Below are 23,477 nucleotides of genomic sequence, written 5' to 3' on the forward strand. Positions count from 1 at the left end.
TGTAGTAAATAAATGCAGTAAATAAATAATTAATTTTAGACTTAGGCTCGGCCAAAGTCTGACATGACTTGAAGGCACAAAACAACAACAACAATCCTAATTAACTTGACTAATTCATTGGCCAGTAGCAGGCCCACACTTTCCATTGAAATCCTAATAGATTTATGTTGGTTAAAATTGTTTTCATTTTTAAATATTGTTTTGTTCTTTCGTTGTTGTTGTTGCATTACAAATAAGACATGTGCAGTATGTATAGGAATTTGTTTGTATTTTTTTTTCCAAATGATAATTCGGCCCCTCCACAGTCTGAAGGATTGTGGACCGGCCCTCTGCTTAAAAAGTTTGGGGACCCCTGTTCTAAATGATGTCTTTTCAGATAATTTAATTGCAAAACTTGTGTTGCTCTGAACATGCCATGTACCTTTTTTGTCTGTAGTAGATCTCATAATGGTCCATTCAAAACATATCTACACTGTAGAATTAATGCAGTTTGACACCACTTGGTGTCCCATGGCTCCAAAAAAGTAGATTCCACAAAAGTAGAAATAGAAAAACATATATTTCAGTCTTATTGATTATTCTAAAGCCTTTGACTGTGTGGATCATATTAAATTATGGCATGTTCTTGGTGGTATGGGGATACCAAGTCATGATGTCTTTTTCCTGAGGAATCTATATAATGACCAAGTAGCAACAGTAAGAACAGACCACAGAACAACAGACTGGTTCAAGATTGGGAAAGGAGTACGGCAGGGCTGTATACTCTCACCCAACCTATTCAACTTGTACCCAGAACACATCATGCGACGTGCGGGGCTTGATGAATCCAAGGCTGGAGTTAAAATTGCAGAAAGGAACATTAACAACCTTAGATATGCAGATGATACCACTTTGATGGCTGAAAGCGAGGAGGAGCCGAGGAGCCTTATCACCAAGGTGAAAGAAGAAAGCGCAAAAGCTGGGCTGCAGTTAAACATCGAGAAAATGAAGATTATGGCAACCAGACTGATGATGGCAACCAGACTAAATGGCAAATAGTGGGAGAAAACGTGGAGGCAGTGACAGACTTTGGATTTCTAGGCGCAAAGATTATTGCAGACGCAGACTGCAGTCAGCAATCAGAAGACGTTTATTTCTTGGGAGGAGAGCAATGATCAACCTTGATAAAATAGTGAAGAGTAGACACATCACACTGGCAACGAAGGTCCGCATAGTTAAAGCAAAGGTATTCCCCGTAGTAACCTATGGATGCGAAAGCTGGATCATAAGGAAGGCTGAGCAAAGGAAGATAAGACGCTTTTGAACTTTGGTGCTGGAGGAAAATCTTGAGAGACCGCAAGAAGATCCAACCAGTCCAGGAAATAATGCCCGGCTGCTCATTGGAGGGAAGGATATTAGAGACAAACATGAAGTATTTTGGCCACATCATGAGAAGACCGGAAAGCTTGGAAAAGATCATGATGCTGGGGGAAATGAAAGGAAAAAGGAAAAGGCGCAACCAAGACCAAGATGGATGGATGAAGGGACTGGCTTGATCTTGAAGGAATTGGGGGTGGCGCCGGCCGACAGGGAGCTCTGGCGTGGGCTGGTCCAATGAGGTCACGAAGAGTCGGAAGCGACTGAACAAATAAACAACAAAGATGCAGCAAAGCATAACCTTACACGTGGCGTGGCTGGATTTGCCCACTAGAGGGAGCGCTTGCGTCACCCTGATTGAAACCCAAGGCCGCCTAGTTCCCAGCTGCCAAGACTTTCTTTCCAAAGCGATGCCCGAGCGCATCCGACGCGGACCATGCCTTCCCTTCCCATTGGAGGAGGCGTGGCCAATCGGCGCCTGACTCTTCTCGCCCGATTTGAGGGTCACATGGGCGTCGAACCGGAGTGAGAACTGCTTGTGTGCGGTCCGCCGGCGGATGCTCCTCCTCCTCCTCCTCCTCCTGCGGCTGCTTCTTTCTTCTCCTCTCAGGAAGGAACCTTTTGGATGCTGGAGTTTCCAAGGCGAAAGAATAAAAGCACTGGGATTTAAGAAGGAAAGGAATCAAGCCAAGCCCTTCGTTGAAGGATTTTGGGGAAGATTTCTATCAATTGATCTATTTTGCTGCGTTGTTTGGAGAAAATGGTGCTCAGGTCGGTTTGCGCATCCCTCCAAGGTAGGATCTGATTAAAACGGATCAACAAGGGATCTTTGGTGATGGACAAGGGATTTTTTGGGTGATTTTCCAACAAAGGATCTCTGGATTTTGCAAAACAATTGCATAATAATCCATTTGGATCCACCTTTCACCAATTTCTTGCCCCAACAAGGCATCTTGGGTAACTTTTCAATATATATTGGGGAGTGGAAACATAATATATACCTTTCTTATATATATGAAATATTTGGAAAAATAATAGCTATTTATTTTCTTACCACTTTTTATTGAATCCATTCGCATCCACCCTCCTCATTTCCTGCCCCAAAAAGGAATCTATTGTGATTTTTCAAGCAAACAGAAAAATCCATTTTTATTTGACAACCAATACGGATCAAGCAATTTCAGCATCTTTTTTAAAAAATATTCTATAGTTGTTTACATTCTTATGTCCTTGATGTAATTGGTTTGCAAATAAACCAATTTACAATTCTGCACATAGTTACCAGGTTTCACATGATGGTAAGCCAGGCAGTGATACATGAAATTAGGGCCTCTTTTTTCTGAACCCACCCCAGCAAATAAAGCACAGCTTCTTAGTCAAAAGCATGGGATGTTGCTTGTTTATAATTGCTTAGGTCAAACTTGACCTATAATTTGTGCCTCATTGTTTCACCAGCCTGTCCCCTAATATATAGGAACTGATAAAAGTAATGGAAGAGAAATAAACCAAAAATTGAGAAAATCAATTATGTCCCACTTTCTTGGGTTCTGTAGTACCAGTTATATAAATATGCAAACACAATCATAGTGACTTAAGAAATTTACAGACTGGATCATTTTAAAAACAACAATATTATATAGTATTATATATTAAATTCAAAAACTATCTTGAATAAATAAAGTTGTTGTTATCATCATGATGCTAAAGTACCAAGCATCAAATGAAATGCCAGTGTAGGACTTGCTTGTAAAAGCTTTCTAGATATGCTGCACAACCATTATGGGATGTAACCTTTCAGCCCTGATTCAAGGTGACAAGAGCTTGATTGCTATCCATCACTAGTATATTTGTTGTCAAATATAAATATAAAAATTCTGCAAACAGAAAAATCCATTTATATTTGAGCAAGAAAATCCTTAAAAGAGGAGTGTGGTATGCCTTATATTTTCCTTGTTGTATTTTTATTTAATCTGTTTGGATCCACCTTTCTCTAATTCCCTGCCCACAACAAGGCATCTTTAGTGACTTTTCAGGCAGTGAAGGGAACGTCCTTTGACTTTGCAAACAGAAAAAGACATTTATATCTCAACAAAGAGATTATTGACTATTTGGAAATACTTTTCCCCAGTTTCCTCCCTTCCTTACACAATACAAAGTGGGGGAAATGGCTCTGCAGTACGTCAAGAACCAGAAAGGCCGAGACCAGCTCCTCTACAAGGGATACCTGCATAAGAAACAGCGCGCGAGTGCTGGCAAAATTTTATGGAAATGTGCCGACTATGCAAAGTATCAATGCAAGGGCAGAGTCTATACATGCGATGGGCAAGTGATCAAGTATTTTCGGCATCGGCATCCTCCCGATGTGACCGCTGGGAAAACGAAACAAAAGGCTCGTGGCCCCAAAGAAATGATCCCTCGTGAGTCTGTGGGGAAAATTAAACAAAAAGTCAGTGGTTCCAAAGAAATTACCTCAAATGAGACCACAAAGAAAACAAAACGAAAGGTCAGTGGTCCAAAAGAAATGAAACCCAGTGAGACCATGGGGAAAACCAAACGAAGGATTATTGACCCCAAAGAAAAGATCCCCAGCCAAGAATCGACACACAAAGTAGCAGTGATGCCAACCGATGCAGCATCACCAGGAGTTGTGACTAACAAGAAACCGTGCATCCAAAATAATCCAAAACAGACAATCCAGCGCTTGAGAGCATGTCTGAATGCGCTCCGGCAAAGCACATCAGATTTACGGACTCCTACCTCTGCTAAAAGAGCTAACGAAGACCTAGTGGCAGCTCTTCCTCAAGCATCTCCAGGTTGGCCAGAGAATTCAACAGAAGGAGTCACCAAGGAGAGTTTCAAGGCCACCCCCAGTCCCCATGAAGAGATTTCTGAGGCCGCCCCTATTCCCACCAGAGAGTGCCATTCAACCCTGACTTGGACCCATCAAGAAGCCAACCGGCTGAAGTTCCGCACAAATGCCTTCCGGCCTGGACAAGCACCTGAGGAGATCCTGTTGCATTTGACTGACGCGGCTCAGCAATGGCTGTGTCCGCAAGAGCACAGCAAGGAGTGGATTGTGGACATGGTTGTCCTGGAAGAGTTCCTGGATGTGCTCCCAGTGGACATGCGGATGTGGGTGAGAGCCAGGGAGCCGAGCAGCAGCAAGGAAGCAGCTCAGCTGGCAGAGGCCTATTTCAGGGAGTGCCAGCCAGACCATGCTATTCAGGTGCGGAGCATGGGGTGCACTAAGGGGGCAGTGAGCATTTGAAATGCAGAAGGGGAAGCTATGATGTACGTGATGCTAAAGGGAGGCTGGAAGATCTAGTATTGTTTGCTATTGTTTAGAAGTGCTTATGATCCAACAGTACAGACAGCTCTGCTGGAAAGAAATGAATTCTGTCTCCCTGGCCAGAAATGGGTTGTGATGCTTTTCTTTAGTTAGAATATTAAAGGTAAAGGTTTCCCATTGACATTAAGCCAGCATTGCCAGTAGACGCCTCCAAGGTCATGTGGCTTGCATGATTGCATGGAGCGCCGTTACCTTCCCGCCAGAGCAGTACCTATTGATCTACTCACATTTGCATATTTTCGAATTGCTAGATTGGCAGAAGCCGAGAGTAACAACGTGAGCTCACCTCGCTCCCCGGATTCAAACCCCCGACCTTTTGGTCAGCAAGTTAAGCAGATCAGTGGTTTAACCTGCTGTTCCACTGGGGGCTCCATAGTAGTTAGAATATAATTCAGAAAATGTTTGTAGTGTAGTAGTACAAGCAGTGGTGACTGGTTGGTTCCATGTCATTAGTGCAGTGAATATAACCTAGGTTATAGTCCAGACTTCAAAAAAGTGATCCAAGGTGCTAAACCACTTTAGGGAAAGTCCAGCATCTTGGAGAGTTATTTTACAGTTTGGACTTAAACCCAGTGCAAGTGTATCCTTAAAATTCACTGATGTGGAAGCTACCAGCTACCCCTGGATATCAAGGATTTTTGGACCTGTGCTGTACAAAAAGCTTTATCTGGATTCAGCTGTACATATTTGTACACACATGTACAATCCATCCCTGTCTAAGAGTGCCAGCTTTATTTCCTGGCAGATTTCCCATGCTTTCCTTCTTTCTGTTAAATGCTGGCTGAGCTGCTCCTGTTATGTAAGCATTCTTAGTGAAACACCAAGGAAGAAAACCTTTCTTCTTTAGGGACACAAACCATTATGGTGTTGTTCTCATCTCCTCTGCATCTTGGTGTCAGACTGGCTGCTGAACTAGGACATCCAGGCACAGCTAAAAACCCCATAATCTGGTTTATATTCAGCCTTAATGCTGATTCTTAACTAAATCATGTGAGCACATGTGCCTTTTGTCAAATAAATGCCCTCAACCCTACAGTTAATGTGAAACCTGATGCTGACTGATGTTTTCTTTATTTGGTGTTCACACAGTTAGAGAAAACTGGGAAAGGATAATCAGGACATGCAAAATATATGAAACAGGCTAAAAATAACAGCAAAATATATGAAACAGGATAAAAACAACTGCAAAATATATGAAACAGGATAAAAACAAATCAAAATATATGAAACAGGATAAAAACAAATGATAAGAAATTGTCATGACACTGAATGAACGTTATAGCTGAGCAAAAAGAGGCAGTAGTCAGCTTGCTCTAGATGTTATGCTGTCTAGTTGCAACAAATGACAGAAGGCATAAGTGGAGCAGTAACCCAGGTGTTTTTTCTGTGGGCCCACTCACCCATGACAAAGCAGATAATTCTGTTGTTGAATCTGAGTGTGACATACTGAATTACGACATTCATCATTCCATTTAGACTACCAGGAAAGGAATTAGCAAGGAGCTTTTCCTAAGCAAGATGTTTTTCTTGCCCTGCTACCTGTACCTATTTCCCATCCAGCTGGCCCTTGTGCACAGAATAGTAATGGATATAATTTTGCTCTTTCTCAAAGACAGCAAAATATCTTGGACCAATCTTGTTGCATATATTGGTGTTACTATTGTTAACCTAAAGCATTGAAGAGACAAGCTGGGGACGGCTCATTATTTCTGACTCCCAAGTATTTGCAAAAGATTAATACCATATTATCCATCTGGTTGTTTCAGGACCAAATAACCTTTGGAGATGTATCTGTGAGTTTCACTACAGAGGAATGGGCTTTACTGAACCATGGAGAAAAATCCCTTTACTGGAATGTCATGCATCAGAATTATGACAATGTGACTGGCCTTGGTAAGAAAACTCTTGTGTTTGGCTCTTGGATTTAAAAATTAAAGAGTTCATAGCTACACAAAGAAATTAACAGAATTCTGACTCACATTTTGTGTGTGTGTGTGTGTATACATACATACACACACGTACAGAGAGAGAGAGATGCTTGAAGAATAAGTATAAACTAACATGATGCTTCTGCCTATAATTTTGGAATCAGGTGTGTCTTTGATCCTGTCCTCTTTCCCCGATCTCTCTTTCTCTCTGCCCACATGCATTTCACTCTCACTCTCTCTCACACATACACACACACACACACACAAAGATTGTACTCCATTCTGTTTTCCCTGACTCATTCTCTTTCAGAAAACTAATTTCAGGATTGTCTTTTTTCCCTCTCCACTATTGCTTTTGCTGTTGTCCTTGGTCTCCACATCAACTCCAGCTCATGACAATCCATCATCCAGTTTTCCTGGAAGGATTTATTCAGAGATTTGCCATTACCTTTCTCTTCAACTGAGAAAATGTGATCTCCCTAAATAAACCTGCTTTTGAAAACACACCAGGAAAGGGACCAATTGTATCTTCCATGGAGGGGAGCCGTGGAGAAAGCTCTCTTCTGAGTCCTCACAGATCATGCCTGTGAAGATGGTGGGATTGAGAGAAAGCCCTCTCCTGCAGATCTTGTAACTCATAAGGAAATACAAACCAGTGTGATAATAATTCAGTAATATTTAATTTTCTGAAAACTTTGTGTGACACCAGACAGGTTCTGATGTAAACAAATCACTCTGGAGCCAGAGTGAAGAAGGGGAGCCAGGAAGACACAGTTTCACCATGTCTCCTGGGTCATCCATTGGGAGCCCCTCCCTCCAGCAACAATATAGTTATAATACTAATCTTGTGCTATGCTAATAATATGTTTTACATACATATAATATTGATAATATTATAATTTAATACAATATAATAATATAATTATTATTTATATTTACATGTAGTATTACCAATAATTCTGCAGTATAGTGATATAGTATAATACAGTAATATGTAATACTAATATTGTGCTATTCTAATGATATAATATATTGCATGTACATATAACTTGTAACCCGCTCTGAATCCCCTTCAAGGTGAGCAGGGCAGGATATAAATGTCGTAAATAAATAAATAATAAATATCATTATGGACTTAGGTAATGACTTGATTCATTCCTGTGCCTCAACAGGTAGTGGATCAGATGACCAAAATGAAGGGGTGGACTTTGGGCTGGCTATGTCTGAACCCCTGCTGGGATTATCAGCAAAACATGGAGTATCTTCACCAAGTCCTGAACAGGATTTAATCAGGGAGAACTGTCTTGAAAGGCAACTGAAGCACAGCACAGGAAAAGAGAGATGTTTTGTTTATTTCAGAGAAGGTTTGAAGAAACTTGTCAGAGGCAGAGTTCATCCAAATACTAAACTGCGCCCAAAGCCACAGTGTGTCTATACAGACTGTGAGAAACAGGGTGAATCCACAACAGTTCTTGAAAGTCAGAAACATCTCGGTGAGAAAGACCCTCAAGTCATGATAGTATCTGGAGAGTTACATGAAACATCGGAACAGAGACATTTCCAGAACTTCCAAAACTCAGTTAATGAGGTCCAAAAGAGTATAGAGGGGTGGCACTCAAATTGCTTGGAAACGGAAGAAGAGGAGCCTATTGTTTTAAAAAAATGGTTATGGGACCCAGTTCTTCAAGATGTGAGACCAGGTGAGGAGACACTTTCCATAGAAATCGATGGTGTAGAACAAGAAGAATCATTAACTCTTGTCAATGATAAGAAGATCCTAGATGGGGAGCATGCTGAATGCATTGTTCTACTCAAGGAATCATTGGAAATGTCAAGGGAGGAGAGTTCCCACAGTCCAGAGCAAGACCTGCAGACTGATGCTGCCCACATTAACTCAAAGCCAGGCAATGCTGGGTTGACTACCAAAGTGGGTTTGACAAGTGAGCACCAGAGGGAAAATGGTGCCAGGAGTGAAGAACATACAGAGAAGCCTGTTCCTTCTGGAAATACGATGGGGGAGTCAATTGCTGAACCAGGTCCAGAGATGCAGTGTATGGGTATCAATGGTGGAAATCAAGATGAAAACTCAACATATGTTGATAGTCTGAAAAATAGCTGTTCAGAAGACCTGAACACATGTCTGAAGTGTGAAAAACAATCCCCGCACAATTTAGAAGAGCTTAGCAGCTCCAAGTCTGGGGAAATCTTCAATGGCTTCTCTGCTTCTACAAAGCACAAAAAGAACGAGGAAAAAGGAAGATCTTTTAACGAGGAAAAAGAAAGATCTTTTAATTGTAGAGGCACATATGTTCTTGGAGCACATGCAAGAATTTGTCCAAGACAGAAACATAAACATATCAGTGGGGAAAACCAGAACTGCTACAGACTATGTAATTGCAGACTTCTTGAACAAGTAAATGGAATAACAGAAACCTCACGGTATTACCCCTTAAAACAACATATCCAAACTTGCGATGCATTGCATCAGCCAATGGAGGAAGTCAGGATATCCTCAGATGTGGAATCTTCCTTGTCTGACTCCAAAGGACTTGAAGCTCACCATCAATCTTCATTTCTAACCAAAATGGTAGCTGAACCCTCTCTGGCCCAGCTGATCGGTATATTGCAGCAAGTGGCTGCAGATACTGCCGAAATTAAGTCTTCTGTATCCAGCCTGCAGAGCACAATAACTGGCATCCAGAGTGCCCTAGGGAGCCTTTCCGGATGCACCGACGAAACTGAACACAGGATTTCCCAGTTAGAGGACTCCTCTCGAAACACCAAGTCTCAGCTTTTGCAGCATTGTAATGATATTAAGACGATTGAGGCCAAATTAGGTGGGAAAGCTGTTCAGACCAATGTCATAGCAGGGCTGTGGTCCTCCCTGAAGATCAGTAGAGGGGCAAGTCCCCTGAATCTGTCCCCAAACACCTGAGAAGGAAGCATCCCAACTGGTTCAGAAAGAGGTCATCTGCTCCTTTCAGTGGTCTAAACCAGTACTGCTCAAAGTAAGTATCCCATAGACCAGTCCTGGCGCTCAGCCATTAGCTTCCAGGAAAGAGAGAAATAATTGTAGCCCAAGAGCACAAATATGGTGCCAGCCTCAAGTATATTGGGAAAATATACTTTCAGGTGCTCTGGCATAGACAATGGCCTACATTCTGTTTTTAGTCTCAAATAGAGTAGACCCATGGAAATTATGGGAATTTAGCAGAATAACACATTCCACTCATTTGAGGGATCTGTTGTAGTTGGGAGTAGCATCAGATTTAGGCTGGTGGATCCACAAGCTACGAAAACAATACTCCTGTTTGCCTTGGAAAACCTTTGCAAGTTTTCAGACTTCAGTAAACCTTGGCCTGGTGATTAGAAATAAAATAAAGGGTTCTTGGATATTGTAGCATCACTTAGATCCATGTCAATGGAATGGTGGATCCGTTCCAGGTTTTAATCTGACCTGCAGAATCTCTTTAAGCAGCACCTTAGATATCTCCTTTCAGGTTTGGACTTGAACTCAAAGCAGATTCTCCATCCCAGTAACATGGAAGCCACCAGACAAACTGCTTGAGTGGCTCCTACACTGCCATATAAAATCTAGATTATCTACTTTGATAATCTGGATTATATGGCAGTGCAGAAGGAGCCTATGCTGATGACCGCAAGGGTGAAACTACTTCTCTTGGTACAAAGATCAAGCAATAAGCTAGTTTTACTAACCCCACTTCAGTAGTAGACTGCAGTGCAAGCACATCCATTCGATTTTGACTTCTCCCACTGAAGAGATTTCCTGGGTTAACAACCTAAAATTGTATATTTACAATTTTACACAATCATAAGTCATTCCTTTTCATCATTGCAGTGATCAGAATCTTCTGCCAACTTTGTGCCATGACCAAAATCCCGCAACTCCACTTTTTAGTCATTCCATAGGATGATCTCATGACAGTTAAAGTGGGTTCATAATGCTATAATCCATACTATAATGTAGTTTGAATGGAGCTCAGTCACAGTCAGATGCCTCTCTAATATCCTTTTCTCTCCTGCAGTCACTAAATGCAGGTGGGATGGGTGCCATGCAGCTAAACATATTCTGGATGGAGTGGTAGCTCTGTATGTGGACCTTTTTTGCATTGCAGTATATCAGCCAATATGTTAATATACATTAGACATGGAAATCATGTGACCTCCAGATATTTTTGGACTGATCCCATCAACCCCTTGCTAGCAGAGCCAATAGTGATGTATTCTCCAGCATTACCTGAAGGCCTATATGATTCTCATTCTTGATATATGTATTATTTGACTGTACAATCTCGGACTTTTATTATAGCTCCCCTTAAGAGTTGCCACAGAAGTATTCTCGATCTGGATCAGTGCATTTCCCCTCTTAATTTGATGTTTAAATAGTTTCTGATTTGTCTCATGTACTTACCTCTTCAATGTTTTAATGGCTTTATTTGATGTTATTGTTTGGTACCTTGAGTCTCAAAATACGATAACAAATGAGATCTAATAAGCTTGAAGTCTACCCATCATTTCACCGGCAAGTTATCTTTACTAGCATTTCTTTCCTGACATTGTATTAATTATTAGGTATCAATAAACTGTTTAATGCATTTCAATTGCAAGATTTAGTTGTGGTCATTGTCTCTGTCATGCTTTAGCCACTGGGTTTTGGAAATGTGCAAGACTGAATATAAGTCCACAGGGGAACGATCGTGGAAATACCTAAAATATTTTTATGGTCTTATATAAAATAGGCCCTTGGTGTCAACAGAGGTTTGATTTCAAAATTTCTCATGCATTCCCAAACCAGTGAGTGCACAAGTCCTATTATAGACAATGAAGTAGAAAAATAACATGCCTTATATAAAATGGCAAAATCATGGTTTGAACATATTTTCAAGCATTGGATGGTTGAATTTCTGGGTGAGGAAGGCCAACTGTATTTTGGCGTTACAGCTAGTTTTGCAAAAGGTTTGCCTGGAGGAATTGTGGATAGTTGGAAAGACTATGGGAAAGACTGAACTCAGTTCTGGATTTGGAAGACATACAGGAGAAGAAAATGAAGTAATTGCTAAACAATCAACCATTTGATTATCTTATTCATTTAGACTGAGAATGCATAAGGTTGCTTTACTGAAAACTGGAGAGGGCTCTTGTGCCTTTAATAGTCGTACAGATGAAAACAGTTTAGCAGATTTTGTCAAGCAGACCATGCTGAAATTCCCTTGTGTATACCATCTTGAAACCTAGGAGCACATTAGAGTTTTTGTCTTACAACCCAATGCCTTCAGGAAGAGAAAGAGCCCAAACTGTGGAATATACGAAAACATTGTATTTTCTGCTGCCCTGGAGACTAGGACACGGAACAATAGCATCAAACTACATGAAAGGAGATCCCAACTGAACATTAGGAAGAACTTTCTAACTATGAGAACTGTTCGGCAGTGGAGCTCTGCCCCGGAATATGGTGGAGGCTCCTTCTTTGGAGGTTTTTAAGCAGAGGCTGGATAGCCATCTGTCAGGGGTGATTCGAATGCAATTTTCCTGCTTCTTGGACTAGATGGCCCGTGAGATCTCTTCAAACTGTATGATTCTATTATTTCTATGTCTGAAGTGCTACCCAGCATTTTTCCCATCCTTTGATCTGGACCACCCCCATTACTGCAGTCAAGAAATCAAAAGAAGATTTAAGACTTGGGATGAAATAGACAAGAGCCTGAGGTGACAAGATATATCACTGAATACTAAAATTTGATAGTACATACTTTGATATTTCCCATTTCTATGTCACTCACTTAGGCAATCCCTCGTTGTCAAGAGTATAATGGGCTTCCAAGTGTAGTGTCTTGGCAGTGGATATGTAGGTGACTGGAGCCCTGCATGGTGGTCTTCAGTGAGGACATTGTTTCCAGGTGGAAGGCAGTCTCGATCACTGGGGCTTGACACACCTTCCTCTTGACACGTTTCTCCCTTTCACCCTCCATTCGTGTCCCTTCAAATTCCACAGCACTACTGTTCACAGCTGACCTCCAGCTAGAGCGCTCAAGGGTCAGGGCTTCCCAGTTCTCGGTGTCTATACCACAGTTTTAAAGGTTGGCTTTAAGCCCATCTTCAATTTTTTTCCTTCTATCAACATTCCATTCTCTGTTCTTGAGTTGGGAGTATAGTAACTACTTTGGGATATGGTGATCGGGCATTAGGACAAGATGGCCAGTCCAGCAGAGTTGATGACATAGGAGCATCACTTCAGTGCTGGTGGTTTTTGCTTCTTTCAGCACGCTGATATTTGTCTTCTCAAGAGATTTGCAGGATTTTTCGGTGGCAACGCTGATGGAATCGTTCCAGGAGTTGATTGTGACATCTGTAGACAGTCCACGTTTCACAGATGTATAACAGGGTTGGGAGGACAATAGCTTTAAAAACAAACACCTTGGTCTCCCTACAGATGTCCCAATCCTCAAACACTCTCTGCTTCATTCAGAGAAATGCTGCGTTTGCAGAGCTCAGGCGGTGCTGTATTTCAGTGTCAATGTTGACTTTTGTGAAGAGGTGTCTGCCAAGGTAGCGGAAATGGTCAACATTTTTTAATGTTACATCATTAAGCTGTATTTCTAGCATTGCAGAGGGTTGGTTGGTGCCTGTTGGAAGAGCACTTTGGTTTTCTCGATGTTCAACGAGAGGCCGAGCTTCTCGTATGCTTCTGCAAAGGTGTTTACAGTGGCTTGTAGGTCTTCTGAATGCGCACAGACTACATTATCATTGACATATTGGAGTTCTATAACAGATGTTGTGACTTTGGTTTTGGCTTTCAGTCTGCTGAGCTTAAATAGCTTGCCATCTGTCTGATAGACGATTTGCACTCTGGTGGGAAGCTTCCCATCAATAAGATGAAGTATCATAGCGATGAAGATTGAAAATAAGGTTGGGGCAATAACACATCCCTGTTTGACACTTGATTCCACCTTAAATGGGTCACTTTGGGAACCGTTGCTATCAAAGACTGTTGCCATGTCATCATGGAGGAGCCACAGGATATTCACAAATTTGTCGGGGCATCCAATTTTTTGAAGGATGGTCCAGAGAGCACTGCAATTCATTGTGTCAATGAGTTCGCGAGGTCAATGAATGCCATGTACAGAGGTTGGTTTTGTTCCCTGCATTTTTCTTGGGGCTGTTGTGCAGTGAAGATGATGTCCACTGTTCATCTGGAGGGGCGGAAGTCATTCTGGGATTCTGAGAGGGTGTCTTCTGAGACAGGAAGGAGTAGGTTTGCAAGGAGAGAGACACCAACTACGCTACTAAGAAAAAGATCTATGCTAGTGCAAAAGCTGAGATCCATAGGAGGACCAGAGACCTCAAGAACATCTGATGGACAAAAAAGGCTGAAGAAATCCAACATCATAGTTATCCATGATTTCTGTGTTTGGCTGATTGGCTGTGAAAGCAGGTCAGTGAAGAAAACTGATAAGGAAGAAAATAATCTCATTGAATTGTGGTGCTAGAAAAGAGTTCGGCAGATACCATGAACTGATAAAAAGACTAAGTAATGGATCCAAAATTAAATCTGTCTTGAATTTTCCCTAGAAGCCAAGATGTCTAAACTGAGACTGCCATATTTTGACAAGACATGATTCTCTAGAAAAGACAATAGTGTTTGGAAAGGCAGAAGTCAATAGGAAAAGAGGAAGACTACATTCTAGATGGATAGATTCAATCAAGGAAGCCATGACTCTGAGTTCTGCAAGACCCAATCAGGGCTGTTGATGTCAGGTGACTTGGAGGTCTTTCATTCATACTGTCACCATAAATCTAAGTCAACTGAGAAATAAAATAAACTTGAAAGTAGTTAACAACAGCGACAAGCTGTGTAGCAGGAAAGGACCTCAGAGAACAAAACTTGGAATGTAGATACCAGAGACAAAGAATACGTATCTTTAGCCCTTAAAGCGTGCATCGCATCATATTTTTTCCCCGTATACAAATAATTAGCTGCCACTTTTTGGGGGGGGGGGGGGGGAATAGAAATACACTGTTTTGATGGGACAAAACATGAACACACGCCACCCTCAAAATATTTTATATATGAGGGTGAATCTATACTGTAGAATTAACGAATTGATACCACTAACTGCCATGGCTCAGTGCTTCTGGAACATGGCTATATAGCCCAGAAAACTCACAGCAACCCAGTGATTCCAGCCATGAAAGCCTTCGACAATACAAAAAAAATAGTACTATGTGGTTATACAATTAAAATTCAATGGAAAGATAATAAATTAAAATTAAATTTAATACGTGCAATCCTCCCAGATGCCTGCTGGCAGAAGAAGATCTTGACCTGCCTGCGGAAGGCCAGGGGGTATGGGGCCATCCTGGTTTCTCTTTGAAAGGAGTTCCACAGTCTGGGAGCAGCCATCAAAAAAGCTCTCTCCCATATTCCCATCAAGTGCACTTGGGTGGGTGGTGGGAACGAGAGAAGGTTCCAGGTTCATAGAAAGAGATACGGTCTTTCAGATAACCTGGACCAGGGCCTTATAGGGCTTTCTAAGTCAAAACCAGCACTTTGAATTGTGCCCAGAAACATGTTGGCAGTTAGTGGAACTGTTGCAACAGAGGAGTCATCTGCTCTCTGTAGCCAGCTCCAGTTAGCACTCTGGCTGCTGCTCTTTGGACCAAATGAAGTTTCTAAGCACTTTTCAAAGGCAACCCCATGTAAAGCGCATTATAGTCGTACAAGATGTAACCAAGGCATGTACCATCGTGGCCAGATTCAACTTCTCTAGGAACAGGCACATTGTCACACAAGCTTTAATTGTGTTCCTAGAGAAGTTGAATCTGGCCACGATGGTACATGCCTTGGTTACATCTTGTACGACTATAATGCCTTTATTGCTCTACCATAGCCCTTCAGCATCATTGGAGCAGTTAAGCCACAAGAAGACTACAAACAGAGACACAACTATGTGACCCAAATGATTCATTGGAACTTATGCCACAAGTACCACCTCCCAGCAGTAAAGAACTGGTGGGATCACAAAACTGCAAAGGTAATGGAAAATGAACACACAAAAATACTGTGGGACTTCCAAATCCAGACTGACAAAGTTTTGGAACACAACACACCAGACCTCACGGTTGTGGAAAATAAAAAAGTTTGGATTATTGATGTCGCCATACCAGGTGACAGTCGAATTGAGGAAAAACAACAGGAAAAACTCAGCCGTTATCAGGACCTCAAGATCGAACTGCAAAGGCTCTGGCATAAACCAGTACAGGTGGTCCCAGTGGTATTGGCACACTGGGTGCCATGCCAAAAGATCTCAGCCAGCATTTGGAAGCAATAAAGATTGACAAAATTACGATATGTAAACTGCAAAAGGCCACCTTACTGAGAACTGCACGCATCATCCGAAAATACATCACCCAGTCCTAAACGCTTGGGAAGTGTTCAACTTGTGATTTTGTAATACAAAATCCAGCATATATATCTCATTTGCTGTGTCATACTATGTCTTTGTGTCAATAATGATAACAATAATAATAATAACACTTTATTTATAACCCGCTTCTATCTCCCCGAGGGGACTCCGAGCGGTTCACATGGGGACCAAGCCCAATCAACAGATAAAACAATACAACAGCATATATAATTAAAACAATAACAATGAAATAACATTCAGAAAACACATAGCAAGCATCATGACTAAACAGTGGGGCTATTAAATTACAGGGAAGACAGGCATGTGAAAAAACGCAAGGCAATGAGATTTAGGAATAGGGTAAAGTGCTGAGGGTTAGGGCAGTAAATAGTTAAGACTGGATGGTGATGAAAACAGACCTACTGTTCGAAAGCACGTTGAAATATCCAAGTCTTCAAATTTTAGCAGGATGTGGCCAGGGTAGGTGCTAATCTAATCTCCCTAGAGAGAGAATTCCAGAGCTGGGGGCCACCACCAAGAAGGCCCTCTCCCTCGTCCCCACCAGTCGTGTTTGCGACGGAGGCAGGAGTGAGAGAAGAGCCTCCCCGGCGGATCTAAGAGCTTGCGCTGGTTTGTAGCGGGAAATACGGTCATGCAAGTAAGCAGGACTCGAGCCGAAATGTTATTTCAGTTGTCCAAAAAGACAACTTTCCCATATCCGTAATATATTGCTTTTAAATCATTCTGTCAAGAGATCAAAAAAGAAGTAATCTGTTAGAAGTTAACATAGGGCCCTTCCACACAGACATATAACCCAGAATATCAAGGCAGAAAATTCCACAATATCTACTTCGAACTGGGGCCCCTTCCACACAGCTGAATAAAATCCCACATTATCTGCTTTGAACTGGAAGATATGGCAGTGTGGACTCAAATAACCCAGTTTGAAGAAGATACAGTAGAATCTCACTTATCCAACATAAACAAGCCGGCAGAACGTTGGATAAGCAAATATGTTGGATAATAAGGAGGGATTAAGGAAAAGCCTACTAAACATCAAATTAGGTTATGATTTTACAAATTAAGCACCAAAACATCACGTTATACAACAAATTTGACAGAAAAAGTAGTTCAATACGCAGTAATGTTATGTTGTAATTACTGTATTTACAAATTTAGCACCAAAATATCACGATGTATTGAAAATGCGTTGGATAATCCAGAACGTTGGATAAGCAAGTGTTGGATAAGTGAGACTCTACTGTATTCAAGTTCAAAGCAAATAATGTAGGGTTTTATTCATCTGTGTAGAAGGGACCTTGGTTGATTTCGTTACAAGCTTCATGTATTCAGCATACAGGTACTTTGCTTATTGGTTGTTAGTTTAAAGAATAGATTCTCTAAAGCATCTTGTTTTAACCTCTTCTTCGTTACATACAGACTAATATTCTCTTCACTCTGTTATATGACTGAACATTGACGTAATATAGACTGACTATAATATATACACTGCAGCATACTGTACTGACTGACTTCTAAACTGTACTGCTTCTGAGGTAAAACTTACCGACTGCTTCTGAGGTAAATGCCTCACACACACTGTACTGTTCTGAGGTAAAAAAAATGGCTTCCAAAATGGAGTCTTGGATCTGAAGTGTCTCAGATCTGGTCACATGGTGTGTAGTTCCTCCCACAACCTCAAACAACACAGAGTTATGGGGGAAACTGCATACTAAATCATAATATAATAAGCAATCTCAATTATATACATAAGAAATAACTAGTATAGGAGACTTGTAGAACGTTGCTATATCCAACAAAAGAACTAACTAGTGGAATGCCGCAGGGTTCAGTCCTGGACCCGGTTCTTGCCAACATCTTTATTAATGGCTTGGATGAAGGTTTAGAAGGCATGTGGATCAAGTCTGCACCAAATTAGGAGGGATAGCTAATACTCCAGAGGACAGGAACAGAATTCAAAATGACCTTAACAGGTTAGAGTGGGTAAAGGTGGTGGTTAATGCCTCCTTACAAGAAGGTAACATTGCAGTGAGTCTAAAGGAGGCTGTCATAAAACCGCTGTTGAAAAAAACACCACTGGACCCCACTCAATTGAACAACTTTCGATCAGTTTCCAATCTTCCCTTTTTGGGCAAGGTCTAGGAATGTGAGGTGGCCTCGCAGCTCCAGGGGTTCTTGAAGAAACTGGTTATCTAAATCCTTCACAATCCGGATTAAGCCGGGTCATGGAACTGAAACAGCCTTGGTCTCCTTAGTGGATGATCTACATAGGGAACTTGACAGGCAGAGTGTATCCCTGTTAGTTCTCCTGGACCTCCCAGTGGACTTTGATACCATAGACCAGGGGTCCCCAAACTAAGGCCCGGGGCCAGATGCAGCCCTCCAAGGTCATTTACCTGGTCCCTGTCCTAAACTTTAGACTTAGGGTTGACCTAAGTCTACCTGGTCTTTGGAGATCTCTTTGCTTAGCTACGGCCATATGAGACCATCTAGATGGCTTTTGGAGGTCACTTTCATTACCTATGGTCCTATGAGACCGTCTAGATGGCCTTTGAGGGTGCCTTTACTTACCTATAGTTTTATGAGATCGTCTTGATGGCCTTTGAGGGTCCCTTTCCTTACCTATCGTCTTATGAAACCATCCAGATGGTCTTTGAGGATCCCTTTCCTTATCTATGGTCTTATGAGACCATCTAGATGGCTTTTGGAGGTCACTTTCCTTACCTATGGTCGTATGAGATTATCTGGATGGCCTTTAAGGGTCCCTTTCCTTACCTATGGTCTTATGAAACCATCTAGATGGTCTTTGGAGGTCTCTTTGCTTACCTATGGTCTTATGAGATTGTCTAGATCAGGGGTCCCCAAACTAAGGCCCATGGACCGGATGTGGCCCTCCAAGGTCATTGATCTGGCCTCTGTACTAAACCTTAGGGTTGACCTAAGTCTGAAATGACTTGAAGGCACACAACAACAATCTTAATTTTTTACTATTTCATCATAGCCCGGCCCTGCAACAATCTGAGGGACTGTGAATCGGCCCTCCACTTGAAAAGTTTGAGGACCCCTGCCATAGACCATGGTATCTGTCCTGTTTTGTCTTTCAAGAACAGCCTTAAGACACTGTGGTAAGTAAATGAAACCTGCTTTACTTCAGCAAAACAAAGTACAGCACACTCAGTGGAATAATGCAAAAAGAAGCAAGGAAGTCTTAGGGCAAATGCAGTTCTTAGTCTCTGATACAGTCCCAAATCAAATAGCAGTCTTACTTCAGACAAAGGGACGAGAGACAGGGCCTTTTCAGTAGTGGCTCCCTGCCTATGGAACGCCCTCCCAAATGATGTCAGGCAGGCTCCATCCCTCCCTCCCTCCCTCCCTCCCTCCCTCCCTCCCTCCTATCTTTCCGCAGAAAAGTTAAGACCTGGTTGTGGGACCGGGCCTTCGAACAATAACAGCAGCATCAATTACTACTATTACAATGACAGACCCAGGTTTTAGACTCAAAATGAAGCAATTGTATATTTATATGTATATTTTTATGAATGTTTAATGTATTTAATTTTAATTGATTGAATGTTCTGTATTATTTTATATGTGTGTTTTTATTGTAAGCCACCCTTAGTCCCCTGTTGGGTGAGAAGGGCAGGATACAAGTACTGTAATAAATAAATAAATAAATAATAAAGAAACAGCAATAAATTCAGATGCAGACTTGGAGCAGGCACAGGGGGAGCAAAGGCATTAGTCAGTTTGTTACCAGCAAGAGCTGGCTGCACCTGCTTCTGCTTTATAGCTCTGAGTCCCTTCACAACTGTTAGGGCAGTTCCTAATTACTCAGCTGCATTTCTGGCAGCTATTCTAGCTGAACGACATCTCAGCTCTGTTTCCTTTCGCCTCTCCTAAAAAGTGGGTACAGTAGAGTCTCACTTATCCAAGCCTCGCTTATCCAAGTTTCTAGATTATCCAAGCCATTTTTGCAGTCAATGTTTTCAATACATCATGATATTTTGGTGCTAAATTTGTAAATACAGTAATTACTACATAGCATTACTGCATATTGACCTACTTTTTCTGTCAAATTTGTTGTTAAACATGATGTTTTGGTGCTTAATTTGTAAAATCATAACCTAATTTGATGTTTAATAGGCTTTTCCTTAATCTCTCCTTATTATCCAAGATATTCGCTTATCCAAGCTTCTGCCGGCCCGTTTAGCTTGGATAAGTGAGACTCTACTGTACTTTCAAAGTCTCCTCCTCAGATTCCAACTCACCCTCAGATTCATGAACACTTTCCTGCTCCCCTTCATCTTCTGAAGAAGAGGAATCCCTAGCAGTATCCTTCTGGGACGCCTCGTGGGAATGGGGCTCGAAGGCACTGTTTTGCAGTGGCTTCGGTCCTTCCTGGAGGATTGTTCCCAGAAGATGTTCTTGGGGGACACCTGCTCAACTCCACAGCCATTGTTCTGTGGGGTCCCACAGGGTTCAGTATTGTCCCCCATGTTGTTTAATATCTACATAAAGCCGTTGGGTGAGATTATCCAGAGGTTTGGAGTTCGGTGTCATCCATACGCAGATGACATCCAACTCTATCACTCCTTTCCACCTGCTGCTAAGGAGGCTGTTCAGGTCCTGAACTGGTGCTTGGCAGCTACAGTAGAGTCTCACTTATCCAACCTTCTGTATTATCCAACACAGTTTGCCTCTCGCCCAGATCCACAGCTGTTTCTCTAGGCAGCAACAGGCAGCGGGCCAACGCTCTCAGCAACAATACAAGTGCAGCACACTTCCAAACAAGTAGTAGATTTATTGTAAAAAAATGACATTTTGGTGCTTAATTTGCAAAATCATAATGTAATTACACGTTCAATAGGCTTTTCCTTAATCCCTCCTTATTATCCTCATTTTTGCTTATCCAACATTCTGCCGGCCCATTTATGTTGGATAAGTGAGACTCTAATGTATAACGGTCTGGATGAGGGCGAACAAATTGAAATTGAATCCTGACAAGACAGAGGTACTCCTGGTCAGTCACAAAGCTGAACAGGGTATAGGGTTACAGCCTGTGCTGAAGACACAGGTTCGCATCTTGGGAGTTCTCCTGGACTCATCGCTGAACCTGGGACCTCAAGTTTCGGTGGTCACCAGGAGAGCATTCACACAATTAAAACTTGTGTGCCGGTTGCGCCCGTGCCTTGGGAAGTCAGACTTGGCCACGGTAGTCCACGATCTTGTTACATCCCAAATAGACTACTACAATATGCTCTATGTGGCGTTGCCTTTTAAGACTGTTCAGAAGCTTCAAATGGTCCAATGGGCAGCAGCCAGGTCTCTTACAGGAGTGGCGTACAGAAAGCACACAACTCCCCTGTTGTGTCAGCTCCACTGGCTGCCAGTCTGCACAATTCAAAGTGCAGGCTTTGGCCTATAAATCCCTAAATGGTTTTGGTCCAGCTTACCTATCCCAACACATCTCTCTTTATGAGCCAGTTAGAGCACTGAGATCCTGCTCTCGCTCTCGCCGCCCTCACAGGTGTGATTGGTGGGAACAAGAGACAGGGTCTTCTCGGTGGTGGCCCCTCAGCTGTGGAACTCTCTCCTTAGTGAGATTAGATCATCCTCCTCCCTCCTGGCATTTAGAAAACAACTTAAAACATGACTATTCAAGCAAGCATTTGGGGAGTGATAGCAATACTGAAGTAGTTAACGACAACCTCAGGATCAGTGCAATGCTAAAATGTTTTAAAATGTTATGTCTATGCGTATTTCTGATGTTTTTATAGTTTTAATGGTTATAATTCACATTTAAATGTTAGCAATTTAAATATGTGGTGTATTTTTTATATGTGAGGCATTGAATTTTACCATTTATTATGTTGTACACTGTTTTGAGTCCCCCCTCCCCCCCCCCCCCCAACCGGGTGAGAAAAGTGGTATAGAAATACAATAAAGAAAGAAAGAAAGAAGTGAGCCAAAACTAACAAAATGAATTTCCACAAGGACAAATGTAAGATACTACACTTAGGCAGAAAAATGACATGTAAAGATACAAGATGGGTGACGCCTGGCTCGACAACAGTCTGCGTGAAAAAGATCTTGGAATCTTTGTGGACAACAAGTTAAACATGTGATGCAGCAGCTAAAAATGCCAATGGGATTTTGGGTTGCACATCAGAAGAAATATAGTGTCTAGATTCAGGGAAGTCATGGTGTTGCTCTACTCTGCTCTGGATAGATCTCACCTGGAATATGGTGTCCAGTTCTGGGCATCACCGTTTAAAAGAGATATTGACAAGCTGGAAGGTGTCCTGAGGAGGGCAACTAAAATGATCAAAGATCTGGAGACCACAAATCCCTATGAGGGTGTCTTAAAGAGCTGAGTATGTTTAGCCTACAGAAGAGAAGGTTCAGAGGAGATATGATCGCCATGTATAAAATATGTGAAAGGGTGTCATAAGGAAGAGGAAACAGGCTTGTTTTCTGCTGCCATTGAGACTAGAGCCCCTTCCACACAGCTGAATAAAATCCCACAGTATCTGCTTTGAACTGGAATATATGGCAGTGTAACTCAGATAACCCAGTTCAAAGCAGATACAGTGGGATTTTCTGCCTTGATATTCTGGGTTATAGGGCTGTATGGAAGGGCCCTTAGACTCAGAGCAATAGATTCAAATTACAGGAAAGGAGATTCCATCTGAACATTAGGAAGAACTTCCTGGCCGTAAAAGCACCACCATAGCTCCTTGCTTCCAACTCTATGATTCTAGGAAAAGGAATATAAATAAAGAACTAATAAAAGGATGGACATGGCTGAGTAAAAGGAGAAAAATAATCCAAGGGATGTATGACAAAATCTTTGGGTTTAGTTTATGTCAAGATCTATGGTCAAAGAGAGCAGGGCTGCTTTTCAAAGTGTGAAAAGCTTTTGAGATGCTGATTTCTGCCCATCGAGCTATCTTTCAAAGCACAAAAGGGAGATCAATTTGTGAACTTCCTGGCTTGAAGAGATGAATATGGTCAGGAGACATTCTCTGGGCCCATGAACTGGGGAGGAAGGCTGGGAGGCTGGTTTCTTTTCTTTTCTTTTCCCTTCCCTCCTGAGTCTCAAATTAAAAGGCTGGACTTCAGCCGGATGGAGAAACCCTTTCCTGTAGTTGCATGCTACCCTGCAGAATCCTGGGGCTTGTAGTTTAGGGCGAGGCCTTTGGCATTTTCAAGCGTGCTTCGCCTCCTCCCTGAACTACAACTCCCAAAATTCTGCAGGAGGCTAGCCACAGAATTGCACGTGGGCGGGCGCAAATGTTTTCTAGTCTAGAAGAATTGATTGGAAAATCTCTTTCTCTGCCCAGGTAAGAACTTATAGGTGAACCATTGGCAAAAATGATATAGTGATCACGTTGTCTA

The 23,477-nt window shown here is 41.9% G+C and overlaps 1 protein-coding gene and 1 long non-coding RNA gene across 5 annotated transcripts in view; one reads left to right on the plus strand and one right to left on the minus strand.

Annotated features, from left to right (window-relative positions):
- LOC134297081 (uncharacterized) overlaps positions 1–17,860 on the minus strand; it is a 29,847-nt gene extending 11,987 nt beyond the window's left edge. Inside the window, exon 1 of the long non-coding RNA XR_010003810.1 lies at positions 17,626–17,860. This is a non-coding gene — a long non-coding RNA (uncharacterized LOC134297081). The remainder of the gene's footprint in view (positions 1–17,625) is intronic.
- Positions 2,009–23,477, plus strand: part of LOC103277990 (uncharacterized) — a 29,140-nt gene continuing 7,671 nt past the window's right edge. For 2 of the 4 annotated variants that reach the window (XR_010003803.1, XR_001730033.2), the window contains exons 1-3: positions 2,009–4,582; positions 6,472–6,598; positions 7,806–9,641. Coding sequence is in view for 1 of the 4 variants with exons in the window: in XM_008105491.3 (XP_008103698.2) it covers positions 3,521–4,582; positions 6,472–6,598; positions 7,806–9,568 (2,952 nt within the window). In the remaining 3 variants the exon portion in view is untranslated. Of the gene's footprint in view, positions 4,583–6,471; positions 6,599–7,805; positions 11,256–19,080; positions 19,205–23,477 lie in introns of those variants that run through there. The other 2 variants (XR_010003802.1, XM_008105491.3) reach the window with 2 other exon arrangements.

This window comes from Anolis carolinensis, chromosome 2 (genome assembly GCF_035594765.1).
Source record: "Anolis carolinensis isolate JA03-04 chromosome 2, rAnoCar3.1.pri, whole genome shotgun sequence".
Taxonomy (NCBI): Eukaryota; Metazoa; Chordata; class Lepidosauria; order Squamata; family Dactyloidae; genus Anolis; species Anolis carolinensis.